Raw genomic sequence first — 25,624 nt, 5'->3', positions numbered from 1 at the left:
TTCTAAAAAGCCTTTGAGCATTTGATTGCAGCCTGAACACAAAAGACTGGGTTCATCAGTGGGGCCCATGAATGGAACAGTTAATTAAGGCTGTGAATGGTTTTATGAACTGCTGCCTTCAGGAGTTGCTTAGGCAGCCAGCAATCTGTCAAATGGCATCTGCAGATGCTGTGATGTTTTCAAACTGGCCCAATGCTTCCTCAGTGAGTTTCCAGTGCAGGAGAGGATGGGGTTTCATACCCAGTAAGTTCCATGAAAGAACAACACTGGATAATCAAGAGCCAAGGAGGACCTGCTGTCTTTGGTTTACTCCCATCACAGATCTGACCATGCAGAACTGATTCATAAGCCCTAAGTAACCTTCACATTCTCTGCCTTATCTGTATGGATGGCCTACTCAATAACTGAGGGGATCAACCCAAACTACCCTGGCTTTCCATCACCCAGAGTTGTTCTGCCCCATGTTATTCTGCAGATGCTTTGCCTTCTACACAGAAAAGCACAAGAATAAGAATAACAAGTTAGCTTTCCTCAGCCATGTTCAGCATAAAAAAATAATCTCAAAATGTATGAAATTCTCTCCACCATCTTAGGTTTTAGGCCACTGGAAAATGCAAATCAGCATGCAGTTGCTATTTAAATCTGCTATTAACTGACAAATAGCATCTGATAATTCTCAATCATTAGGATCTCAAGGAGCATATGAACCTGTTTACATATAAAATTGGTAGGTAAGCTTACTGGGAAGGATCATTTTACTAACTGCTAAACAGATTATGCTGTCATTTAGGTGAACACTTAACACTACTAAGCAAGTGGGGTAAAGCAGACATTCATAGAAAGCTGTGGAAGAGGCAACACAGGCCAAATTAAACAATCTGCTATTCACATGCTTTCTGAACAAGCTGTCAGCCACATACTATTTACTTAAGACAACAAGAGGAAAAGAAAACCATACCTGTGTACATTTTCCATGGCTGCTACTTCTGCCAGAGCAGCTAAGCTAAAAAATGCAGACACCGCTGGCATATCTGACGTAATACTATGATTTTCTTCTGTCTCTGTGTTTCTGGAGCATTCACTGTTGCAATCTGTTTCTGCACTTGATGATTTTTGAAGAGTACTTTGTGGCAGCTCTTTTGGCTTCTCCTCTGCAAAGAAAGTTAGGCACACAGATGTAGTACATACATTCACTGCAGCCTATGGATATGCTGATTACCCTGGTGTTAGCAGAACCTTTACCTTCAGGACTTTGATTCTGCCAGTGTCATCTGATTCATCCTGTAACCTCTTCTGACCCAAGCTTCTGGGTCAGAAGCACAGTACTAAGGTTTATGAAGTACTGATTTTTGCATTCAATACTGAATTTGACCTTTCAGCTCAGGCAAGAGAGCTTGTGTGTATGTTTTAGATACAGTAGTCCTGAAAGATTATCTTATTGGAGAACTCCAACAAAGACTCTAGCATTGTCATATTATGAAATTCAGTTTTACAACATATAACTAGATGCAGTGTACTTTCTTTGCTGGATTGGAAACAATTTGGAAACAAATTACAAAAGGTAACAATTTTCCATTTCTCTCTGCATCAGTTCACAGTTCTTAAGAGTGAAATATCCAGGGAGAAAAGACAAATTTGGTCGTTCAAATGAAAGGAGTTGGTGATTATAGACTCAGTGATTTCCCAGTTGGTTGATACCTGTACTTTAAATAATGACCATTCTAAGCAGGTATGAAAACAAGCTAATTTAAAAACACTGCCCTGGATAGGTTGCTTGTACCCTCAAACGTTCTCCAACCATTCAGTTTTAATAAAATTTTAACTCAAATTTCCTTACCCAGTGTCCCTGCTGCTGGTGACACTCGCCCATCTGCTGTTCGGACAAGGTGCGTGATCTTAGTTTTCCTTGCTTTCCTTTTCTGGCTGCCAACTAAAGGCTCATGCATCATTGCTGGCTCTGGAGTGTTTAGGGCAGATATAGAAATTTTATTCTTCCAGGGAGACTCACTGGAATTTCTGTCTTCTAATAGTATGGCTGGAAGAGAATAAAAACTCAACTTTAGATGTAGAATAATTCAGCCACTAGCTATGCTCATTTACCATTTTGCATCTATCTGCATAAAACCGTTCCTCACAGGTACTCAGAGCATAACCCATGGCAAGATATGATCTCAATGCCACAGATGTTTGCAGAGAAGTAACAGAATCCACCTTAAAGAGAGACTGAAGGTTCAAGTTTCTAATATTTGCAAAGAAAACTGTGAGATCAGCAGTGCACTTGAGTGGGAGCAGGATATCACCCTGTATAAAACATTCTGCAACAGAAAATGTCAGCAAGTGGCTAAAAGACAAAATATATTTAAGGAACAACAAGGGTCCTCACGTAAGCTTATCTTAGCTCACAGACGACTGATAAGCAGGATTCAGCAATTCCTGACTAAAACCCAGTCTTACCTCTTTAGTCACTCTACATCAACTCCTCTAAGAAAGGCAATACTTGAAATTTTACAAAATAACAAACCTTAAAAAACACCCCAAAGGCCTCAAATACAAAGGCAGAACTGGATCACAGCTGAAGACAAGCATGCTAAAAAAAGGAAGTAAGCATGGGATAGAATATCATGGCAGAAATACTGCCCACATAAAGTCAGAGAATGAGAAAGGAACAGTTTAAATCTTTCTCAGCAGCTCCAGTGTTGGTGTTCTGAAGTAGCCTCTTAGCCCGAATTGGAACACGATCCCAACTTTTTGCTTGACTAAAGAGTTTACTTTAATCTTGCTCACAAAGAAATTGGTCAGACAGCAATCACAAAATATATTTAAGCTTCCAAAGTCTGAGCTCAGTGCCTAGTAGTCAATTGTTTGCGATTTGCATTGATTCAATAAGCCATTCTGCTGATCCCACGGAGTATCACTAGTCCATAAAGGCAATCTGTGACATCTTTTTCCCTCCTGTGATAAAAGTGTTATGAGGCTTGCCCCATCTGTGATCACTGTCAGCTAGGGTTAGAAAAAGGCTACAGGTAGCAAATGGAATGCCCAAGTAATTTTTTAGAAGCCTGTCTAACCTGCTTTGAAATTGGAAACACTCATGATACCTGCACAAAGTTCCTGAGGTATTTTTTCCCAGTACACTGCCATCCTGAATGATTACACATTTTTTCCTAATGCCTGCATCTCATCTCCCCTGCTGCATTTTCAACTCATTATTTTCTTTACTACCTGTCAGGTTATACCCCATCTCTTTGCAACAGCCCTTGATATATTTTCCACAGCTGTTACTGTGTCTACAGTTAGCTTACTCTTCCCTCCAGTTTCTTTTAACCTTTCTCCCCTTTTTAAAGACTTGTTTAAGACCCATTTGTCACTTTTCGTGTGGTTTGACCAGCAAAACTTACACACACACACAGAGAACTGAAGCTGGAGTGCAAACAACTTCTCTTTCAGAAGGGCTAAGAACTGAACAATTCCAATCTCCTGCACTGAGACTGGTGATGTCACACAGGAGCCCCAGCCCCACAAACTGTACAAAACAGTCAAACAGTCTGCATGGCCTTTGCCTTCTTTCATGTTAGTGTGCTTTTCTAATTATTGTTAGTTTTGTAGATTTAATTTCTATTCAAAGATATAGCTAATAAAACCTTTCTCATTGGCTGGCTTCTTTAACTGTTCATTGTGTGAGGATGTGGACTAGATGAAAAGAATAGCTGTAACACATTTCATCTTGTTAGCAGTTGCCCTTTGCTCTTCTGTTTGAATGGGAAGGACTTTTTAATGTTTTATAGTCTAAGAATACAATCAGATCTAGTACATACATGTAAAAACATCTGAAACTTTAATTTGTTTATGATCTTAATTCACCTATGTTCTCCTGTAAAATATTTTCAAACTTGTGTATGTTCTTTATTCAGATAAAAAGCACAGTTTCAATTAGCATTTTGAAGTGCTTAGCTCTAGCTGCCAACCTTTCCAAAGCAGAACTTTGCTGTAAAACTGTTTTCCTGGTAAAGAGCACTCAAGAGAAAGCACAGGAAAAGATCCACCCTGTAACAGTCCAGTTAAATAGAAGCACCAGTGACTGCAAATGTGACTTTCAACTGGGCAACAGTGAGATGTTCAGATAAGCCTTGTGCATCGAGACCAGGATCATAATTGGAATGTATAATTAAATAGGCAGCTTTCTCTCCAGATTTCTTATTTGGGAATTCTTAAGCGTTGATTATATTTTAATGTAATGGTCTGGTTGTAGTCCAACACTATCTGTTAATTCTGATTTGCTCTAATTAGCACTTTGACACTGCTGTCTACTCCTAGCTTGATTGAGTTTATAATGCTTCTAATCTTAGTACTACAACTCACTTTTTTTTTTTAAACATCTAATATAAAAATTAAGACATGATTTCAAACAATGAACAACAAGCATTAAAAGAGTCTTGATTTGGTTGGCATTTAATTAGATGTGTTGTATGTCAGGTCACCAGAAATTAACCTGAGCACTACAGCTGAGGGTTCCCTTTTACATTTTTCTTTCTCATATTGTATGTGTCAAAAAAATAAAGAGAAAAAAAATCTTGAAAGGTAAAATAGGCAATAGGAAGACATAAGGAGTATATGATGTTGGCATGTTCGACAAAGAAACAGAAGGTGGTTGTAGAAACTCAGATGCAGTAAGTATATTCCCTCTCCATGTTTTTGTATTGTTCTATATTTCCCTCCAAGATTTTTTTTAATCCTTGAAATGAGACTTGAAAGTTGCCTACTTTCCTTTTCTCCTCTAGCTCTAAAAGAAACTATCACTTCAACATAACATTGCTGCCATGCAGTCTTGAAGAAGGAAGGAGTGAAGGTGAACAATGAGTATTTTGTGTGTGGGTGCAGGGTGAATGTAAGAGCATCTTTTTCTCTTCTCTAGCAGTCTTAGTGGACACTGGGCTTAGAAATCATTTCACTGACTTCTTTACAGTATATTATCCAAGTAGACATAAAACTTAACTTGGAAATCACACAAAGGCTTCACTCACAAGACCCTTTGCACTCACCTCTAGAGGAGAAAGGAGTCTATGTTTCAACAACTCTACATCTAAACTATGTGCTCCTGCACATCCTTCAAGGGGAACAGCATCCCACTGCTTCAAGTGAAAAAGGTATATCCACATAGATGCTCCAAATCAGGACCTGGTTTTGTTCTGCAGGAAGGACAGGGCTAGACAGGTTTGATTCCCTATTGTTTTCTTTAATCTATCTGATGTCCATTCTGCTTCCACGCTGTCCTGCATTCAACAGCTATCCCATAAGGAGCTCAGCTAATTTTCAGGAGAATATAGTCTAGACATGAAATGAGATTCTGCAGTTACTGTGCAGTCCTGCCAACAGGTAGGTGCATGCTCAGCTCTCCATGACAGGCATGGGCAGAGCTACTGGGCTATTTTCACAAGCCGAGTTGAGAACATGGCACGAAGGTGTGGGCCTTCAGGCATGCCTACACCCCGGTGGCAGAAATGACTCTGAGAGAGACATATCCAGGTCTATGCTAGATGGTTTCCTCAGCTAGCTTTGTTGAAAGTTCAAATGGATGGTTTATCCTATTCTGCAGGCATGCAGAGTACGTCTAGTTTTATTTCCCCCATATCTTTGTGAACAAGAAAAATGAAGTCAATTGAACTGACTCAGCACACCACAGCTTTTCAGACCAAATGCCAATAAAACACAGACTTAAAAGAATTTCTTTAGTAATGACTGTTATGAGAGAGAGTTGCAGGAGTCTGACGACACTTAGAAGAGAACAAATGCTCTGTGGGTCTAAGCATGCTGGTATCAAGGAAGAAAGGTGGTCTGTAATGATTTAATTGTCCTTATGAAGTTAAACAGTGAAAATCTAGCCAGGCAGAGCACAGCTTCAAGTCACCAGTGTCTACGGAACCACTTCACCAAGGAAGTGATGCCAAACAGACTGACCTGGCAGAGATTCCAACTCTTCTCACAACAGGACACTGCTACAATACTGCTTTGGGGCCAGGTAGCACACAGAGATGCAGCAAGGACTGGGGACTAACAAGCAGAGATACAAAGCAGCAGATGGTCAAACCAGGTGTAGGAGACAGCTGCCTGGGCAGGAAGCTCTGCTGCAGGAGCCTGTGCTGATCCAGCCCTCCTCCAGCCAGAGTGGTTGCCAAAGGCACAGAGCTACTGGCTCCCTCTGGGCTGCAAGCCCCACAGAACAGGGCTCCGATGTGTGTGGGAGAGCTGCTGTAGGAGCAGGCGCAGGGACAGGGCTGCTTCACGTGTGAGCTGGTGCTGAGACCAGTGTATGTGTTCATCCTCTCTTCTCCCCTTCCTGTGCCAAGGCCAGTGTTAGAGCTGGCTGCTACACAGACCATGCAAGAGCCTCAGCACAGCTCACTAAGTGTACCTGCAAAGAGGCAGTCACTGTGACTTGTTATTTTAAGTACTGCTTCCCATCAGAAAGCTTTGTTGGTATGGCAGAAAAATGAAACTCCCAGATGAGCATTAACTTTCCCAAACAGGCATGGGTCCTGTGCTTCTGTCAGCCTTCCTAAGGAAGAGATGTGTCTCTTGACATATTCAATTGCATTACTGTGTGCTCTCTGTTTTGTTCTACTGCTGTTTAACTGGGCTGTACCCTGCTCTATGAACAGCTGAAAACTTAATATGGTGACGTGCACTGGTGCTGCCGTGTACAATGTGGTCAAAATTCACTCAGATTTTCATACCAGAAACACATAGACACCACAATACAATCACATTTAATCTCCTTTACTGCACTTACTTTCCTTCACTCCTAACAGATGCACACAGGCACACACACTTTTCAAGATGAAAAAAATATGAAGTCAACATGACCTCTGCTGACAGTAATCCTTCTAAGTGTCTCCTCTGCAGCTATATAAACATTCAAGCTCCTTCTTTCTGCAAAATTAACTTAATAAAAACAAAAACTGCATATTATGTAGACTTGTGACTCACCACAAGTATAGATTAACCACAAAAAGGAATCAAAATTTTCATTTATTGTTTGATTCACAAAATGCTTAAATAAATATCTGAATTGAAATGAAGATTCTGGGATTCCCATCTTGAATGCTGCAGCATATGGGACAGCTCAGCTACATGTTTTAGGGCCTCTTGCCTAGGAACTCCTGGATGGAGGATGAAGATCTGTAAGCAGCATATGAGGAAGAGGCTGTCCAGCACCTGCCGAGGCCATGCCCACACTGCACTTTGCTGATCAACACTTTGCTTTCAGTCACTACCAGGTACACTTCAGAGTAGACAAGACTCCAAATTTTTTCCCCTCTGTAATTCAGGGGAAAATGCAGTTCTCTATCGAAATACAGACATCCATTGGCTTTCCTCTGATGATTACATGCGGGCTGTGTAAGGCTTCTAAGTTGCTCATTTCTTTGCTTTAGTCTTAGGAGGAGCTTAGCAAGCTGGTTCTGTCCCAGCAAATGCACAGACACACCTTTAATGTTTAGACACTATGACATTATTCACATGCCTAGCTTCCAAGGATATGCCTCTGTGTTGTGCTGGAACAAGGCCAGGGTACTCAACACTTGCCAGGGCTGAGTCTTTGATCATAGTGCACACTTCACTTTGTATCAAAACATGCTGGCTTCATTTAAACAAATGCAGGGTTTGACATTTTGTTTACCCATATTTTTATCTGCAGAATCTAAGGCAGATGTATTTTTTACTCTTTACTTAATCATCTGTTAGAAACTTTCTGTTTCTTTTCCCCAGGAGAATTTAAACACCCATTTTTCTTAATAATTTGTCTACATGGTCTATTAATAATTCAGGAACAAAATCTGAATGACGCCAAATCAAAACTATGCTAATGTATGATGCCTTTTTTACACCAACATGGAAGCAAGACAGTTATTTCTCATAAGCAACTCCCACAACATATTTGTTGTACAAATACAAGACAGAGCAAGTAGTTTAAAATGATTTGCACCATGGAATGCAGAAGAGCAGGCAGAGTCTATGTGGGAAAATAGTGCATGTGCAACACAGATGACAGAAAACACACCACCAGGAAATGGACAAGTCTTAGGAAAAGATATTAACCATGAAGGTAGCTAGGGAAACTGTAGATGGGAAGGACAATTTTACTATCCTAGAGATGAACATGGGTGGGGAAGAAACCAGAAAAAATTCATTAAGTAAGCAGGACCAGAGAGGTTTTTCTATACTACAGGAACATTACAGGAGAGAACACTACTGTGGAACAGCTAAGGAACAGCCTGGGCATGACTTAAATAGTGTTGGAACATGATGGCAAAAGAAAAACGGCCCAGCAAAGCAGGCTAAGCTGTAACCCTGTACATGCTGTACACTTGAAAATGCCCCTCAGAGTTGTGAGTTCATAATATGCAGGATTATGATACTGTAACAGGAAGAAGACTTTAGAGAGCTAACAGTGGATAGCAGGCAGAAAAGGTCTAGAACATAACTTTAAAAATGGCAGAAGGTATTTTCAATGTGAAGCAAACATAAAGCTGGTTTAAGATTTCTACAGAGGCAGGTTTGGAGGTTGATATTTCTGAGATCTGGTGCAGAAACAAGCATTTACATCCTGACCAGGCTCTTACACCAGCTTGACCAGCTGCAGTCTGCTAAGTTCCAGACAGCAAGAAATCATAGGAATAGGAGACAGGGACATGCACAAATGCTCTGGCAAAATAATATGGTCACTGATACAGAAGGATGCAGATAAGAGCAACCTAAGGACTACAGAGCTGTGAGCTGAAGAAGATAAAAGTTTTCAGGGCCAACTGCAGAACTGCCCTTGCTTTATCAGCTCTGCTGCATGGCATCTGGAGCAGGGAAACTGTAATTAAAGGTAAAAACAAAACAGCATCATACTGAAGCAAGGTGATATCAACCGGAGCCTGGAGGCAATGGAATCATAGCAGACAGAGACAATAAGGAACCAGTGATCAAAGACTAGAGAGCTGAGGTGTCTCTGTCTAGAAGCATTTCCCCAAGACTGAATTGAGAAAGAAGGCAGCCAAAAACCTTAATTAAGGAATGCACCAGTACCTGTGTCCGGAACATTAAGCTTCTTTCTGTGCTTAAATTTGCTGACAATTTTGTGGAATAAGTTCTTTTTCTGAGACTGGAATGAACCTACAGACAACATTAATAATACATACTTTTAATTAGAAGCTTGAAAAAGAGTACAACAGTCACAGTATGTACTGTACAACCTCCCCTTCTGATAACACAAGTTGCTGTTTGACGGGGAAGCACAAAACCTGACCTTCTGCCCCAAGGGACTCTGGAGGCTTTCAGCAAGCTGTAGTTCAACCCACCACCTCCCAGTGTTTAAGTGCATACAATGCATTTTGGGGAATGAAGCCCTTAGGAAAGCTTAGCCATCCAATAAAACAGGGGGTTTTCTTGCTTGTTTAAAGATACACTCTCTTTTGCATGTATACTGGGCTTGGCTGGCAAGGTGTAAACTTATCAGTGCTGGAAACACAACATGGTTTAGTTACTCCTGAGCACTGAGACCTCTCTCATGGCACTCCAGCAAGTAGGCAGAGGGTGTTCAAGAGGTTGGGAGGGGACATAGCTGGGACAGCTGACCCACACTGGCCCAGAGACACTTCACACCATACTCAGCCCAGAAGTGTGGAGAAAGGTTTTTTGAAGTTGTCCATTGCTCATGCACTGGCTGCACATCAGTTTGTTAGCGGTGAGTGCTGGCTTTTGCATTACTTGTTTCCTCCCTCCAACTTATGAAACTGCCTTCTTCTTGACCCAGGAAGTATTTTTCCTTGGTTTTGCCCTTTGTATTCTCTTCCACCTCCCACTGTGGGAGTGAGCAAAAGGATGGGAACCTGCTTACCAGCCAGGGCCAACCCACCACAGGACGCAAGAGCTATCACTGCCCTTCTGGTGACCAGAAATGAGAGATACTAAGTGCAAAAGTAAAAGCTCCCTGAGGAGGAAGGTGAGGTTATGTCCAGCTCATGGTATTATTCCTACTTTGCCAGCAGTCTTTACTAGGAGTAGACATCTTGTGTAACATTGGACCACAAAACATCACTATCAGAGGTCATCAAGAAGTTACCCTTTGCCTCATTAGGGGAGCAACCAGTAATATAACAGCAACATAGGCAGGAAAGATACATAATCTCCACAATGCAAAGCCAATTTTAGGGAGTTTACAGAAACAAAACTTCAAAATCTTATTTCTAATGACACAGTAGACAAGCAAGTCTTCAGGCTAGTTCAGAACAGACCAGTACAAACAGAAATGAAATGCTGTGTATGTGACAAGATGATTTATAGCCTAACAAGCGTCTCTCTAGCTCACCTGGAACAGGATTCTACCCACCACAAATACTGGCCTTTTCCATTCCTCCTAATCCTTAAAAGGACCCAGACACACACACTGGCTACTGGGACACAGCTGCAACCATACAGGAATGTGCAATCAGAGTAAGTCTACATTATACATCTGCAATTTGCCATCTCAGTCTCCGTATGCAAGGAAAGAAAGAGTGTGTAGCACATGCAAGAAGTATTTAGTCTTACAAAGTGAAAGCCATTCACAGACACTAGGCTGCCTGATCAATACTGAAAATTACTGAAAGCTAAAATCCAGCCAGAGGCAGGCACAGAAACTTTAACATCTTGCACATGTTGGCTTTGTGGCTCACTGCTACTTCTTTTTTTAATAAAGAAGAAATCAAAACTTTGGAGAAAGATTAATAAACTTCCAAAAATGAAGTCAAAAAACAAACCAAATAAAGTCCAAGCAGGAGATCATCTTAGGCAACATCAAGTTGAATCTGAACAGCTTCACTAGAACCTGTATAGAAAATACCAGATAGTACAACAGAAGAGGCGATATTCACTCAAACTTACTGCTGCAAATTTTACAGCTTCCTGAGTATCACAGAGGACTAGTCTAGTGTTAGTGCAACAAAAATGTAAAACAAGTAATGAAAAAGCTCAGTGAGCTTGGGCAAAAGCCTAAGTGAAAGAACTAAGCTTTCCTTGATACCAAGTTCAAATACTTCATCCACATCAACAAGAACAAGTCTTCCCACCAGTTCCACAAGAAGACAGAGGTACATAACTATGTGACTCTTGTGACATTTTTATTATTATTTTTCAGTTAGCTGATTAGTGATTTTTGCAGATGCTTGGAAGAAGCAACATGTCACATATCACCCGTGTTTCCATTTCTATGGCTCAACCTGCACCATACAAACCATTTCAATCACTATCACAGACAGTCAAGCCAGTGTCAGCAACTCTAAGCAGAATAACTGAGATGAAAAACTAAGAAAAACATAACAAGCATTGCACAGAGGGGGAAATGTGTGTTTGGCATCTCTTTATTCCCCATTGAAGGCATCTTTGTCATCAGCCTGCACTTGCAAAATGCCGCTTTCCCCTACAGAAAATCCAAGGACTTTAGTAGGGCTGATAGAAAAGCTGCCTTTTAGTAAGGAAACTTCCTATTTCCTTCCCTTTTAGTTGTTACTCCTGTGAGACAGTGCCCAGTGACACTTAGAATACCCTTTGGCCATAAATGCCTTGGAAGAGAAGAAGTGCTAATAGCTAAGTAAGTCAAGAGTTCATACTTGGACTTGACAATGTAACTTCTGACTCCGTGAGAAACTTCATCCACACTCTCAGCCTTAACAGTGTAGGCAGAGTCACCATGCAGGAACTGACAGGATGCCTGGCTGGGCTACACCTGTTTCATGGAGACAACAGGCAAGTATTCCAAGACTTTCAACAAATGCCAGCTGTGAACATTCCAGAGAAAGTCCCTGACTGAAAAAACTAACCTAAAAGTCTTGCTGTGAGGCAATGGATCCTAGATATGATTTCCTATAGAAAGCTGAGAAAACCCTTTTAATGGTAGTTTACTTGACATTGTTATACAGCCATCTACTTATCTTGCTCTGTTGGAAATAGTCTACACAGCTATTCCTCTCCCTAGCACTTCAGCAATTGCTACAGGATTTAATCCCTTGTCCATTGTGCTCACTGAGGGCAGTAGGGATTTCTCCTGGGAATACTTGCTGTGGCCAGTGGCAGCTGCTCAGGGAAGCAGCAAGCAAGAAAATGAACCACAATTGCGTTTCCTCCAAATTTCTGTGCATATGCCTCTTTTGCTCTCACAAAGTTCCCTATTTTTATTAAAGGATCTGATCAAATAGAGGACGTTTCAACAAGATCCTAATAAAATCAGGACAAACAGTCTGTGCATTTCTGCATCTCTCAGAGGAAGGCACTGTATTTTTAGGTCATAATCCTTGGAACGTTACAGCATGAAATCTCCAAGCATCTGAATGCTTTGAACAGAGCCAAAAAAACCCCAGAGCTAAGACCAAGAGGAATGCCACAAAGCAGCATCCGTTTTAAGCTGATGCTTTATTTCCAGTCCTAGAGGCCACAGACAAAAATAAAATAAAATTAAGACAATCTCTTCCCCAAATAAAAGCACACTGTGCATTCCCCTTTGCCTTCCCAAAATGAAAGGTTTAACGCGGTGCTTGGTGTATAAGTGAGCATTTCTACACAGTACAAAGCAGAAATAATGACTCTGCCTGTTGCTCACTTTTGCATACAAGCAGATTAGTGACTCACTGCAGACAGCTGACTTCTGCGTGGTGGGATGTTTTGGCACATATGCCATTGGAAAGAAGGAAAAAAAAAAGGAAACAGTCACAGATCCAGTAAATGTCGGAGAAGGCCATCTGCAAAGATTCAGTATAGCTGTATTCTTCAGCCATTTTGTGACATTATTATTTTATATGCACATTCCCAGTTCACAACACTTGATGTGGATTTTGACAAAGCTTTATGGCTTGTTCAGTCCTGCTCCCAACGAAAAAAGACCCGCAATCCTTTCAGTGGGAGCAGAATTAAGACAATTTGGAAACTGTGGGGAAAAAAAACGCCTCTCATTTAAGAAAAGTTCAGATTTTCCTTCATACATGTAGATGTGAAACAGCTTTTATATTACAGGCTTCTTCAGGTGTTTTTATGTGAGAGAACTGGCTGAAGTGTAGACTGGACATGATGAGCACAACAGAAGAAGTCAGTGGACAATGCACTACTGATTTTCCACTTCAGAGCAGGAAAACATCCTGACAAACCTGGCTGTGTGGATAGGTAGCAGATCAAGCCAGTTGTAGGTATAGGATAATGACATTTGGCAGAAAATCAATCCAGCACCATTTACTCCAAAATAAAACCTATTAAAGCATACAGTTATAGTTGGAGGTGGGCTGCAGAGAAACACCTCAAACCCAAAAAACAAAAATATTTCTCTATTTTTATTCACCCAGCATTTTGGGGAAGGTTTAGAGAGCAGCACTCCGACATATTTCCTAAATTTGTATGTTTAGTAGACACTGTAGACTTTAAAAATAAAATAGTTATCTGTGCTGAGTGAAAACGAGTGGATAGTTTATAATTCTGCACATGCTCATTCAAAAAAAGCAGCACATTTCAAGGAGTGCTTATTTAACATATCCCCTACTGATTTTTATCTGTTATTTGGAAACACCCAGAGGCCCAAAACACTTGTAGACACTATTTGTGCTGGACTACTCTTCTAATTACCTGACAGAGATACACCCAAGGAAAAGCCACACAGAAGAAACAACTCCACACAACACAGTAATGCAGAGCAGTGTGAAGTTAAGGTCTCCCACATCCAAACACAGTCACACCCATAGGACCATATTGACCCTTCATGGTTCATGCTCATTGCATAAAAATAAAATGCTACTTTTGTTTAAATCTAATGGTACAATAAAGCAGGACAATTCAAAAAAACCCACAACCACACCAAACCAAGCTCTATTATTTTGCATGATATGTCAGTTTAATTTCCTGCAGTACTTGCAGTAGCCTAGCACACAGACCTGCTTGCGCTATACTTTTGGAGGCCAGGGTTCTCTGAAAGAGTCTTTATATTCATCACACTTCACCAGACAACTGCACAATATGGCTCAATAGCCTATCAGTACATAACAAATTAAACTCAGGATTCAGCTTAATAAATGTTTGACTCAACTGGAACAAACCTTACTAAGCTAGTAAGCTCACTTGTATGCACTTGAGGTTAGATCATTTCAAATCCACAACTCCCATCTTGTTTTACACATCCTAAGAAAATAAAACACATTTAAAATTGATCTACAGCCATGAGATATTGACTTTTTTAGCAATCCTTCTTTTCCAGAAGAAAAATGGTTTGTTGGAAAGTTTTTCGAGTACCTCTTGAGAGCTAACTAAACCCTGCTCTTCAGGGAGTTGGAATGACTGCCACAAAACTGTCAGCTTGCCCAGCAGGTGTGTGTGAATTCAACATTTACTGGAATTAGGAGCAGGTATCACTAGCTCTGTCTGGATTTAGTCTGGGGCTGTGGTTAGCTGTTCACTGCTGTTCAGAAAGAGCAGTGTTACTATCCGATATTCCTGCCCTGGGGCTGCTTGTTGCAGCCCCACAGCTCAGTTGGTGGAAAAGTTCATGTGACTGTTTACCATCTGCTCAGTGCAAAGTCAGCTGGCTTAATTTAAAGAGCCCTTATTGTCAGCCAGAGGCAAATGCTCCATGACTGTCTCTGCAGGGCTGTGCCAATGCTACTCAGATCAGGCTTGTAACCAGCCTGCAGTTATGTTTTTGACCTTCCCTTGAGACAAGGCCGAATATATTCCAAAGCTCTTTAAGTGATGCTAACAAAGATAAAAACTCTCCTGTATGAGCCTACCCAAAAGCAGAATGTGCTTCTGGGCTACCTGGCTTGAGGCAGAATTTTAGCCCACCATTCCCTAACACAGGGCCTGCAGAATTTTTAAACATACAGACACTTCAACAGGTAAATACTGTAGTGAGAAATCCAGTGAGCTGCTACTACAACTTCAATTGCAAGATCACTGTAGTTAAGAGATTTTCTTCCCAACAGATGTTGCTTAATTACCAGTGGGTTATCATACTGTAAAGCAATTCATTCAAGCTCATTTAAGAAGTTCTGTCAAATACATACCATAAAACAAAATTAAAGGCAGCTCGAGTCAGAACTAGCTTGGTATTAGCACAAGTCTAATTTTGCAAAGTGGCTGTTCCACATCTAATTACAAAACTCAATACCAAAATTAGCATGCACTAGAAAAGAACAGCTGCTCAATCCTGCACACTGTAATGTGATTATTTGTGAAGCATTCAAAAGGCATAGATCTAATCCAGGGTCACCTGGCTAAAACAGCCGTATTAGATCTTAAAACCTGTCAGTCAGTGGAACTACCATTGTTGCAGAAAAGGAAACCAACTTCACATTGCAAACTGTGCCTGATGAGGATCCTTTTGAGCATCCTTTTGTCTTGTGGAATTACTGGTATATAATTCCTTAAATCTGTGATGCTTCTATACTGTATATATGCATCTTTATTTCTGCCACAGTATAAAAGTAGTTTTACCCTACCACATTGTCACTTCTCTATCACCTCTGTGTCACAGGTTGCCTGTATAAAAAAATAGCCTAGTGTGTCGTGACTTTCTCCCTCCATGAACCTCAGCAATGGAGCTAGGTATGGAATTGGTTTCCATGTCCTCTAACTTTTTTTTTTTTTAATCACATCAGGACCTTTTTGTTCGAAACTTATGACAAAATTATGATTTTAATAGAACGAAAAATTCCAGATGTTTCATTCAGACATCTCTGGTATCTTACATTTTAATTTACAGGCTCTAAAATGACAGTGAAACTAGAACTAGCATAAAAGCAAGCTTAGAAAAATGTCAAAATGTAACCTTTGATCATAAGCTTTTTTCCCCCCACTTTCTCCTGGGAAAACTTGTCAAAATCACTTACTTCAAAAATATTCATGTTTTTGAAAAACTTTCTTGCTATGAGAAATACATTTTGTATACAAACTCTACCCAGTTCTACTTATCATGAAAATCAGGAATAAAGAGTGAAAACAATCAGTCTGAAAATTAAATCAGATGAGAACCAACTAACTTCAGTGCTAGGAAACTTCTTTGACTTCAGACTTTTCTCAGGTAACAGTAAAGTAAGAATGTATAAAATCCTGAGCTTGTCACAGCACAGCTGTTGTTTAAGAATGTCCCACACTTGGCAATTTACCTTTGTTGGGTTTTGGTAGTTCACATGAGCCGCTTCCAATCTTTCGCTTTTTCCTCGAAACAGCTGAATTTTTCCTGTCAAAGGTAATAGGACTGTATTGAGGGAGGCTGTTGAATTTCTTTGCAAATTCTTCTTCCAATTTTGCTAAGCTAAATGGGAAACAAAACCATTCAAATTTAATGTAACTCTTTCTCAAGAAATAAATGTATTGTTTAAGAGCATGCATGTGTATACCACACACCCTTCCACACAGAAGGGAAAACCAGCTAAGTGCACACACTGTAAACACCAAACCAGTATGTATCAATCCAGCTTTGGAATGAGAATATACATTTCTGCTCCTGCATTTGTAACAGTGCAAATTGATTACCTTAGTAGCATATGTTAAAATTAGAAAAAAAATAATCAATGTCATACTGGTGACATTTAGCTCTGTTAGCTGCACAGATTGGTACAAGAGATTTGTCTGTTCTGTGAGGGGAATGAACAAAGACAGTAAAACCAATAAATTAACCAATAAAATAACTTCACATAAAAGTTCTTACACCAGAATGAAAACAGCATTTCAAACCAGAAGAAGAATGTCAAACTAATCAATCTTCTGTGGATATTCTGAAACATGAAGCTTGGGGGTGGGAATTAGTCTCGTATTTGTTCTGGGTGATTACATTTTCTCCCCATATATTTCATCTGCTGTGAGATGAAAAATGCAACTAGATTATGCTTTCATGAAACCCAACACGCCTCATACTGCAGCCCAACCTGAATGATTGCCAGCAGATTAACTACAACTCAAGAAATCCACAGGCAAGGTACGATTGCTCTTAATAGTCAAAAGAAAACAAAGCACACAAGAGAGGATGGCACAGCATTTCCAGCTGTAATGACTACACTGACTTGCATAAGCACTCTGTTCCTGCAAATTTTTGCAGCCAGGGAGAAGTAGAAATTGTGTTTTAGTAAAAGGCAGTGCACACAGGCAAGTTATAAATAGCACTGTCAATGATAGGGGAACAATGACATTTTCCACTTGGTTTTAATTTTCCTTGCTATGAAAAACCTCAACTTGACAGAAGTTGGCATGACTGCTGGCAGGACGGCCCTAATACACTTGGAAGTATCACAAGAAACATGGTACTCCTCTCTGCTTTCTGAAGCAGCACTTCAAACAAATTGCATTCTGAAAGCTTTGGTACACAGAATGATACCTCAGTTTTTCTCTGTAATTACTACTTCTCTCAGTAAGCAATTTTCCATCTTAAAATGTGTACAGAAAATACAGCCCTGGCTCTTTGCAGACCAGGCGCACGGTGGGGTTTGCTTGATTGTGTACACACGGTTTATTTTGGTTTTAAATCACAAAGGTATCTGACATCAGTAGTGCTTGGTATTGCTACCTTGTTCTCTTCCACATGCATGTTCCCTGACAACCACAAAACAGACCGATTTTCTGCTCTGACAGCTGTCATGCAATGTCATCCTCTGCCTCAGCTCCTCTCCCCCTGTCTGTTCCCACCTGCCTCAGCTCCTGCTCCGAGGGAATGTGATGGGCTGCAGCTCTAATTGGGAAGGGCAAACCTCATTTGACAGTGGATGAGCTGCCACCCTGGCTAGTAATTTATAAATTGTGTGACGTGCAGGCAATGGGGAGTGCTGCTAGCTCTGTGTCAGTGATTAATTATTTAAAGAAATAAAAATCATCCCCACTGTCATGAATTTTAAGAGCCTCTCAGAAGCCTGGTTAGATGTGTGCAGCAGAGCTGAGGTGTCCATGCTGCACAGCCTGCTCCAGCCAGGAGATGCAAGGAGGTAGAGCCCTGCTTGGCAAAAGAGTGGGCTGTACGTGGGGAAAGCACATCTGACCCAGCCCATCAGGGAAATGTGGGAAGCTACTGATGGGGAAGGTAAGAAGACACAGAGAAAACAACGTAATTCTGAAGGGGTGAGGGACCTTTCACCAACACAAATGTACAAAATGAGGCTGAAATGTGATGCTGAAGGGAGAAGAGGGAGTTAACTGGAGCAAGTAGAGGTAAAACCAGCTCCTCAAGCAGCCAGAAGCTTGGATAATGAATGCAATGAAAAGGAATACGGCATGCCTTCTTCAGCACTTATGCTTCAGAAAATCTTAATTCTGCCTTTACAGAGTTAACTAAATAATATTTATTAATGATGCAACCGAGTAAAGATGAGAGATTGGAAAATATGTATTTCCTCATCCAGCCAGCTAATGAGGGTAGAACAGCACTGAATGAATGATTTAGACAATTTTCCTAGCTACTTTGAATAAATAATTTACAACTACTTTTTTTATGCTACAAGATGTGATCAGTTTTCCCACCATTATGTGTGAAAAGTTTTCAATCTTTCAACTTAAACTTTAAAGTATTTCCAAAACTTATACAAAACTCTAAAAATACAGTGTTTCATTTTTTCTAAACTAATTCTTCTTTGACTATTCCAATAAACAAGACTTGGGGATTCCCATTGTTTCAATAGCTTTGCTGAAAGTGAACTGCAACTAGACATCACATAGACTAGGTTGTAAAAAAGGGCACTGCAAACCTGCAAAACCAAACATATTATTATTTTAAGTGTGAAATATGGAAAAACTCCTCCTTTAAAATTAATTTTTCTGTCTTCAAGAATTCACAAGTATGAATGGCTACCCAGATTTAACTACTGCACCTGCAGCTAATAAATCTGTAATATTCTGACAAAAATCATTACTTGTATTCTAGAAAAGTAATTCTGTGCAGCCTTGCTAAATTTAAATGCATCTATACTCATTAATTGTTTTTAGGATATATTTAATTTCATCATGGTGGACATAAACAGTTTAAGTATCTTTTCTTTAAAGATAAGGTATCAAGAGAAAAATTACATATTTATCATAATTATTTGCCAATATAAGAACATTGTTTACTATTCCTCTGTAAGCAATCTCTCCAAGTGGGCAAAGATATCTATTTTTTCTAGTCTAATCTGGTTTATGATGATTGACCACCTACATAGAACTTTAAATAGTGCTTGCAAAGTACTATGAAAATGTAAGTAACCCTTTTCATCGCTTTTTGAGCAGGTAAATATTGTGTGGTTTGTTTAGAACTGAGCAAATAACATCATTCAAAATCACTTACAGTGGTATAAACCAGCGAGGATCTTAAAGGCATTACTTTGCTATATAAAAGACAGGTATTTAGAGCATGACTCAGCCAACAGGGTTTTTTATTTTAGGAATTGTGTTTATTTGGGTGTTAGATGCAGCTCACTTAGCTGCAGTGAGGAGGACTCACTCTTAAATTATTAGGCTGACCTAGATAAAACATCCAACCATGTCAAGCCACAACTTACCCAAAAACAAACTCTTCCTTTGGCTTAGTCTTTTTCAGTTTTTTGTTCCCACTTGTCCCACTTGGGGAAAAGGCCCAGATTTCTTCATTCCAGCATCCTTCATGATCAGAGGAGTTACCTTTTCCTGAGCTTCTTTTTCCTGTGATGAAGGCAGAAAATTGTTTCCCATCTTTAGAAAAATGTTTCAAAATAAGGTAAACTCAGAAGAAACTTGTGTTACCCAGTCACTACTGCAACTGATGAAGCCTGACCTTTTTGAAGGCAGTTATAAAACATTTTTCGTTTTAAAATGGGCAATGATGATATTGACAACTATTCTGCATCCCCTGTCCTGTCTTTTCCTGGACTACCTCAAAAGTAAGGATCTCCTAAGGTATAAAGAAGAAAGAGATGAAGAGATACACAGTAATAAGCTTCCCTAAATTACAAACATCTTTTTTCTTTTCTGACTGTTCTAATTGCGCATATAAATCTACCAGCTGGAAAAATACATTTCCACACATCTCACTGAAAGCTTCCAGAAATTATCTCAAATTTGTCCTTCCACAAGATAAAGGGTTCTCACTTACTGCCTACAGCAAAACTAACAACCAAAGCAAAACCAGAACCCATTTGCTTCTTGGAGGACTGAGAACTATGCTCACAACCACAAGAGTTGTTTATGTAGAAACAAGGTAACTGTTTGGGGTTACATGCATCACAAGTCTTGCACACACCTATCAGCAGGCTGACAAATTAAACAACAAAGCCTTCAGTCAAGAAGTTAAAACTCAGATCATGAAAGATGGAAATAGAGCAGTTAGGAGCTTGTGAGATAAGCAGGAAGACAGGTCTCAAGACTTCAAAAGACCTGCCCTGGAATATGGGGTCCAGCCACTCCACCTGTCCCTAGCAACTCAGGTGGCCAGACACAACATTCCCACTGCTCACTGCTCGAACTCCAGCTTCAACATGGACTTCTGCTTTTCCTCCCACTCCAGGCAGGCTTTTGCAGTTCATGCTGTAAACAAAACACTCAGAGCCACCCACCTCTGTCCACATTAGCGCGCAGGGATGTGAGCATGCCCTCTGACACCAGAGTTTTATAAAGAGCACCTTTGCAAGATCTCTCCGATTTCCTGGAACCACAGGTTTCTATCTTTTTAACACAGTCACTGTCCTCAGTTTTGACCTGTTCTGGTAAGCTTTGGGGTACCACCTCCTCTGTTGGGGTCAGCGGTTCCACTTTAATGTTATCAGAAGCCTCACACGGTACCTCCTTGCCAGCTTCAATACTAAGGAAATCGGGAGGCTTTGATTCTTTGGTGGTCTCCGTCGGTTTCTCCTTTGATGTTTTCTTCTCTTTCGATTTCACTTTTTTCTTTGGTGATTTTGTATCCAACATGCTTCCCTTCACATTTGAGACAGGGCGGTTTTTTTTGCGGGGGGTATCCGCGAGTCTCTCAGCACCCCAGTCCCCCTTGGCCACGGCTTCAATTGTGTACATTACACTCTCAATGTCCGACTCGGAGGACTGCCTCTTTTTACAAGATTTCTTGGGGGTGGATTTTTCATTTGTGTGCCGGTCCAACTTATTTTTTTTCTTTTTCTTCTTTATCTTTTCTGGCTTTAACCCAAGCATAGTCATGTCACTCATGAAAAGCTCCGGAGAACGGCACATGTGATCCTTTGTGTTATCCTTTCTCTCAAAAGGACTGTTTTCCATTGCAAGACTAGTAAAATCTCTGCATTTTGAAGTTTCTGATTCCACAGCTTTTGTTTCATCCAGGTTTTGCATTTTCTCTATCTCTGATTGTTCTACTTTTCCTTTACTGGAGTCTTTTACTGTTGTTTTCTCCAGTTCTACTTCCATGTCTTCTGAAACTTCTCCTTCCTCATCTTCCAGTGCTTCCACTTTTGTTTTCCCAGGTTCTTTCATTTTCACTCCTTCTGAAGCAAGGCACATCTAAAATAAGTTTATAAACAGTCCCATGAAAATAAACATCAACTGTTAACATTACTTACTTATACTAATTACTTACTATACTTACTAATAGGAGCCTAGTACAGGACAGTACTGAGAAACTGGCTGAAGCCCTGCTGAAACTGATGCAATGGGATGAGGGCTAAGTGTTAGAATAAGGCTGGTGGGTTCTATTGCTCTACAGAAAAAGACTCCAACTCAGTGGTGTTTTCTTTAAGGCTTTTTGTATAATCTGAAACCCTGCTGCTAGATGGATTTTCAGAATATCCAAAATGCAACAGAACAGAGTTGTCTCTGACTATTACCACAGACAAGCTACTTGAAATTTCACATCCATCCCCCCTTCAACTTTCAAATGTCCCTAACACAATTCCTTTCTCCTTTTTCCAAATGGCCTTGAAGGAGGGAAGAAAAAAATGTTTACTGAATCTCACTAACTGAAATTATTTTCTTTTACTTGAATGTAAGAAATCATTTTGAAGGTAGTAAAAAAGCCTTCCAAATTTTTCTTCTCGTGTAACAGACTTATTTTGCAAAGAACTGCAAAGCAGCAGTGGTTGCCATGGTTATCTCCTCCTGGATATAACACTAATGGAAACCAAAATCCTTACACTATTTGAGGAACATCGATATTCAAAAAAAGAGCTGTCAGAAGGTCCTCAAACTGCCACATTCCTGCTGACTTGAGAGATCCTCTCTGTTTTGGATCACCTGTAAGCTATGTGGACACCTCTACAGAAGGCAGTCCTTCACGGCACCAACCAACCGCCCTTGGGAAGACATGCTTTGCTCTTACTGTCCCCTCTCAAAGCCCCCAGGCTGAATTCCCAGTCCAGTTTTGTTTTTAGAACAAATGTCAACCAGTCACCTGGAGCAAAACCAGATGGAAGAGGCTTGCTTTGAACCAGACATCAGAAGGTACCCACAGCTCAGCCCACAAGCCATGTGGTCAGTATGGATGTACCTCCCCCCCAGACACCTGGGCTCTCTTTAGGTCCATTTAAGATTTCTCAAATTGGCAAGGCTTTGTTTCTTTCCACACTAAAAGAGTCTTATCAATTTATGGTTATGGAACATAACACCAATGGCTGGGATATTTTTATAGTAGGTTTCCAAAATTCTTGCTGCACAAGGTAGAAACTACTGATCTGGTTCAGGACAAGCCAGGCTGAGTACTGTAAAGCACCAGAGCTTGGGCAACACATAGTATCAACTGGGAAGCAGATTAGACTAGGCAAAGGAGAACTCCACAACTATGCTGATGTGGTTCTTGGTATAAAGGTACTTCTGTGACTTTTTTGCTATACTGCAATGTCAAGCACAGCCTGTGATTTTCAAAAGCTAAAGATCAATCTTTAGTATGGAGCTCACTGGACTAAAAATATTTTGTCAATTCAACATACATCCCCTAGCCAATGGATTTTTTCCTTCTATATGTTTGCTTCTGCAGCAGCCAGTAATACAGAGCTATAGATGTGGCTACAAAAAAAGTGTTTTCTGTCTTGTCAGCACTAAATAAACTTGTAATTAAATAATCTTCAAGATTGGGAAAACTTAAAAAAAAAGTGTTTAGAAACAAAATAAAGGCAAATTTTCAATAATGCCATTGATTTTAACTGCTCCCAGAAGGAAAATCTGCTGAGAGTATCATAGCAGAACTTCTATAGGAGGCATTGACCTGTTATTTGCTTGAAAAATAAAAAGGGCATGAAAAACAAAACTAAATGAAAGCAGCTCATGACTATTAATATGAATTTGTAATGGCAATGCCCAAATTTGATAACACAGTCATATAGTCCTCTCTCTCAACTATTTGTGTCCTTCAGCCAAACCCTAAAACCTCAAAGCCTAAACCAAGAAATCGAATTGAGTTCAACTGCAAAGTCCCTTTGCCACCAGGAACTGGTGTTACTTCTCAGCTGCACCAGTGTCTTGGGTTGCAATGCAAGATGTAACCAAGAGTATGTTTTTTACTACCATCTGTTCAAAGCAGGTGGGGCAGTGTTATTTATCCATGACCCATCCCTTATAACTCCAGAGGGAAATCTGTTAATGGGCCATTGAGTCTCACAGCATGACTGATAAAATTACATCATCCCATTGTGAGATGCTCCACCCAGGGGGAGGAGCCCAGCATTCCTACCTGGACGTAACCTGAGCCTTGGGACACCACAACCAGCCCTTTTCCACTGGATTCCCAGAGGAAGACGGGACCCATCTATACCACCACTGGACTTTCAGAGGTAAACTACACGCTTGTACAGGATCATTGCCTCAACAGAACTAACACGATGTCAGGTTGTATTCTGACTCTATCAGTGGGTTTGGTTTTTTTTTTGTACTACTGTATTTTTATTTTAATTTTCCTAGTAAAGAACTGTTATTCCTATTCCCATATCTTTGCCTGAGAGCCCCTTGATTTCACAATTATAATAATTTGAGGGGGGAAAACTTACATTTTTCCATTTCAAGGGAGGTTCCTGCATTTCTTAACAGACACCTGTCTTCTCAAACCACGACAACCAAATTATTAGAAACCTCTAAATTGATGGCTAATCTGGGGAAATCTTGACTTGTGGCATATAAGCCATGATCATTTATGGCTCTATAAGCAGCGGTGCAATTATAACTGTATCACTGTTTGGCCTTGCAGACTTCTGCAGTCAATAGCTTTAACTTCTCCACCCCACTGCACCTGGGGCAATTAGTCACCAGAGTCTTAGTGTTACCTCTGCCAGCTGAAATAATGCTGATGTTCCACACTGTTTTGTTAGATCAGAAGGCCCTGAATGGGATGTACTTGAAGAAATCTATGGAGAGAAAAAACAACATTAATAAAATATTCTTTTATCACTACCTATTATTTTATGCTCATGACTCAGCTTTTAAGCTAATTGTTTCCCTTGTTTCCAAAAATTCCCCCCTCTCCAAAATTCATTTGTAAGATTATATGCTGAAAAAGAAGTGCAGACCTGTACATGCTGGCATGAATAAAAGCCCACTCCACCACTGCTCTGGTGGATAATGCCACTGCACTCTGAACGATACATGCTGATTTGGCATTTTTCTTCTCAGGACTCCCCTTGAGGAACAGGATGAACTGAAACACATGCTCTCTCACACAGGAACAGACTCCAGCAGTTAAGCAACAATCTAAACCAGCATGCAACCCAGCTGGTGATGTTTTTAAAGGCTTAGCAGGACACTGGATTCCAAAATTTCTAATTATTTCATTTCATTATCATAGGTTAAGGAGGCTATTCCTTTCAGGCTATTGCTTTTTGATGTCCTACAGGACTCATATAAAAGAGATGCTCTTGAAACCAAAGTTAAGTAGGAGCCCTCAAGCCTTTGGTAATCTTTAGTACTCCTCGGAGTAAAAGTAGGCTGTCATGCAAAAATGTAGCTGATTATCCTCCAGAATCTTTTTCCTGTATCAGGCCATGATCCTCTTCAGTACTTTGGAGTGTTTTGTATCAGTTTTGAGCTAGGTGCAAAGAAATGATATTTTTGTAAACAAATTGAAAGTATCAGTATCAGGACTGGCCACTATGTATGAAGAAAATGTTATATTTTTAAGGACATATCCCATCATCTCTGAGCAGGTTTGGGGCTTTCTTATACCTCATTCTTTAGGCTGCATAAGAAAGTGAAGATATAAGAAACTGGGGAACTAAAGTATTTACACCCTTTTGGTGCTCCCTATCCCCAGAAACTCAGTTTTCATGGCTCTCAACCAACATGGGACTACAAAGTCAATCTCAGAATTTGGCCTGTCACTGCCATACAGGAAATAAAAAACAACACTGTCTCTACATCTCCTGGAAGGTGCAGCTGTTCACCACATCTCCCAAGCTCTGACCACTAGAGCTCAAGCCTCCACATGCTGCTCACAGCCAAGTACTGTTTGTGCTGTGAAGCAGCCTCCTTGCCTTGGTGAGGTGATGCTCCCCTCCTGCACTGCCTCCCTCCACTCTCGTGCCTCCGCACTGAAGGCTAAAGACAGAGCAAGGGACTCAGCAGAGCTGAACAGCAACAGCCTCCCAGGCTTCACAATGCAGGGTGGCTGCTCCAACCATCTGTAGAAGCTTAGAAATCCTCAGAATTTTTAGAAAATAAAATTTAACCCCCTTCTGCATTTTATCTTAAT

General features: G+C 40.4%; 1 protein-coding gene across 49 annotated transcripts in view; it reads right to left on the bottom strand.

Annotated features, from left to right (window-relative positions):
* BBX (BBX high mobility group box domain containing) overlaps positions 1-25,624 on the bottom strand; it is a 136,882-nt gene that overhangs the window by 5,203 nt on the left and 106,055 nt on the right. For 27 of the 49 annotated variants that reach the window (XM_086883253.1, XM_086883226.1, XM_086883218.1 and 24 more), the window contains 7 exons: positions 24,204-24,284; positions 20,541-21,456; positions 19,512-19,650; positions 16,158-16,306; positions 9,070-9,156; positions 1,838-2,035; positions 959-1,151 (listed from right to left, as the gene is read on the bottom strand). In XM_086883253.1, coding sequence (XP_086739379.1) covers positions 959-1,151; positions 1,838-2,035; positions 9,070-9,156; positions 16,158-16,306; positions 19,512-19,650; positions 20,541-21,456; positions 24,204-24,284 — 1,763 coding nt within the window. The remainder of the gene's footprint in view (positions 1-958; positions 1,152-1,837; positions 2,036-9,069; positions 9,157-16,157; positions 16,307-19,511; positions 19,651-20,540; positions 21,457-24,203; positions 24,285-25,624) is intronic. The other 22 variants (XM_086883237.1, XM_086883230.1, XM_086883262.1 and 19 more) reach the window with 3 other exon arrangements.

This window comes from Cyanistes caeruleus, chromosome 3 (genome assembly GCF_971803275.1).
Source record: "Cyanistes caeruleus chromosome 3, bCyaCae1.hap1.1, whole genome shotgun sequence".
In the NCBI taxonomy this organism is placed as follows: domain Eukaryota; kingdom Metazoa; phylum Chordata; class Aves; order Passeriformes; family Paridae; genus Cyanistes; species Cyanistes caeruleus.
Note: the sequence above shows the minus strand (reverse complement) of the source record. Positions and strands in the feature narration are given on the sequence as shown.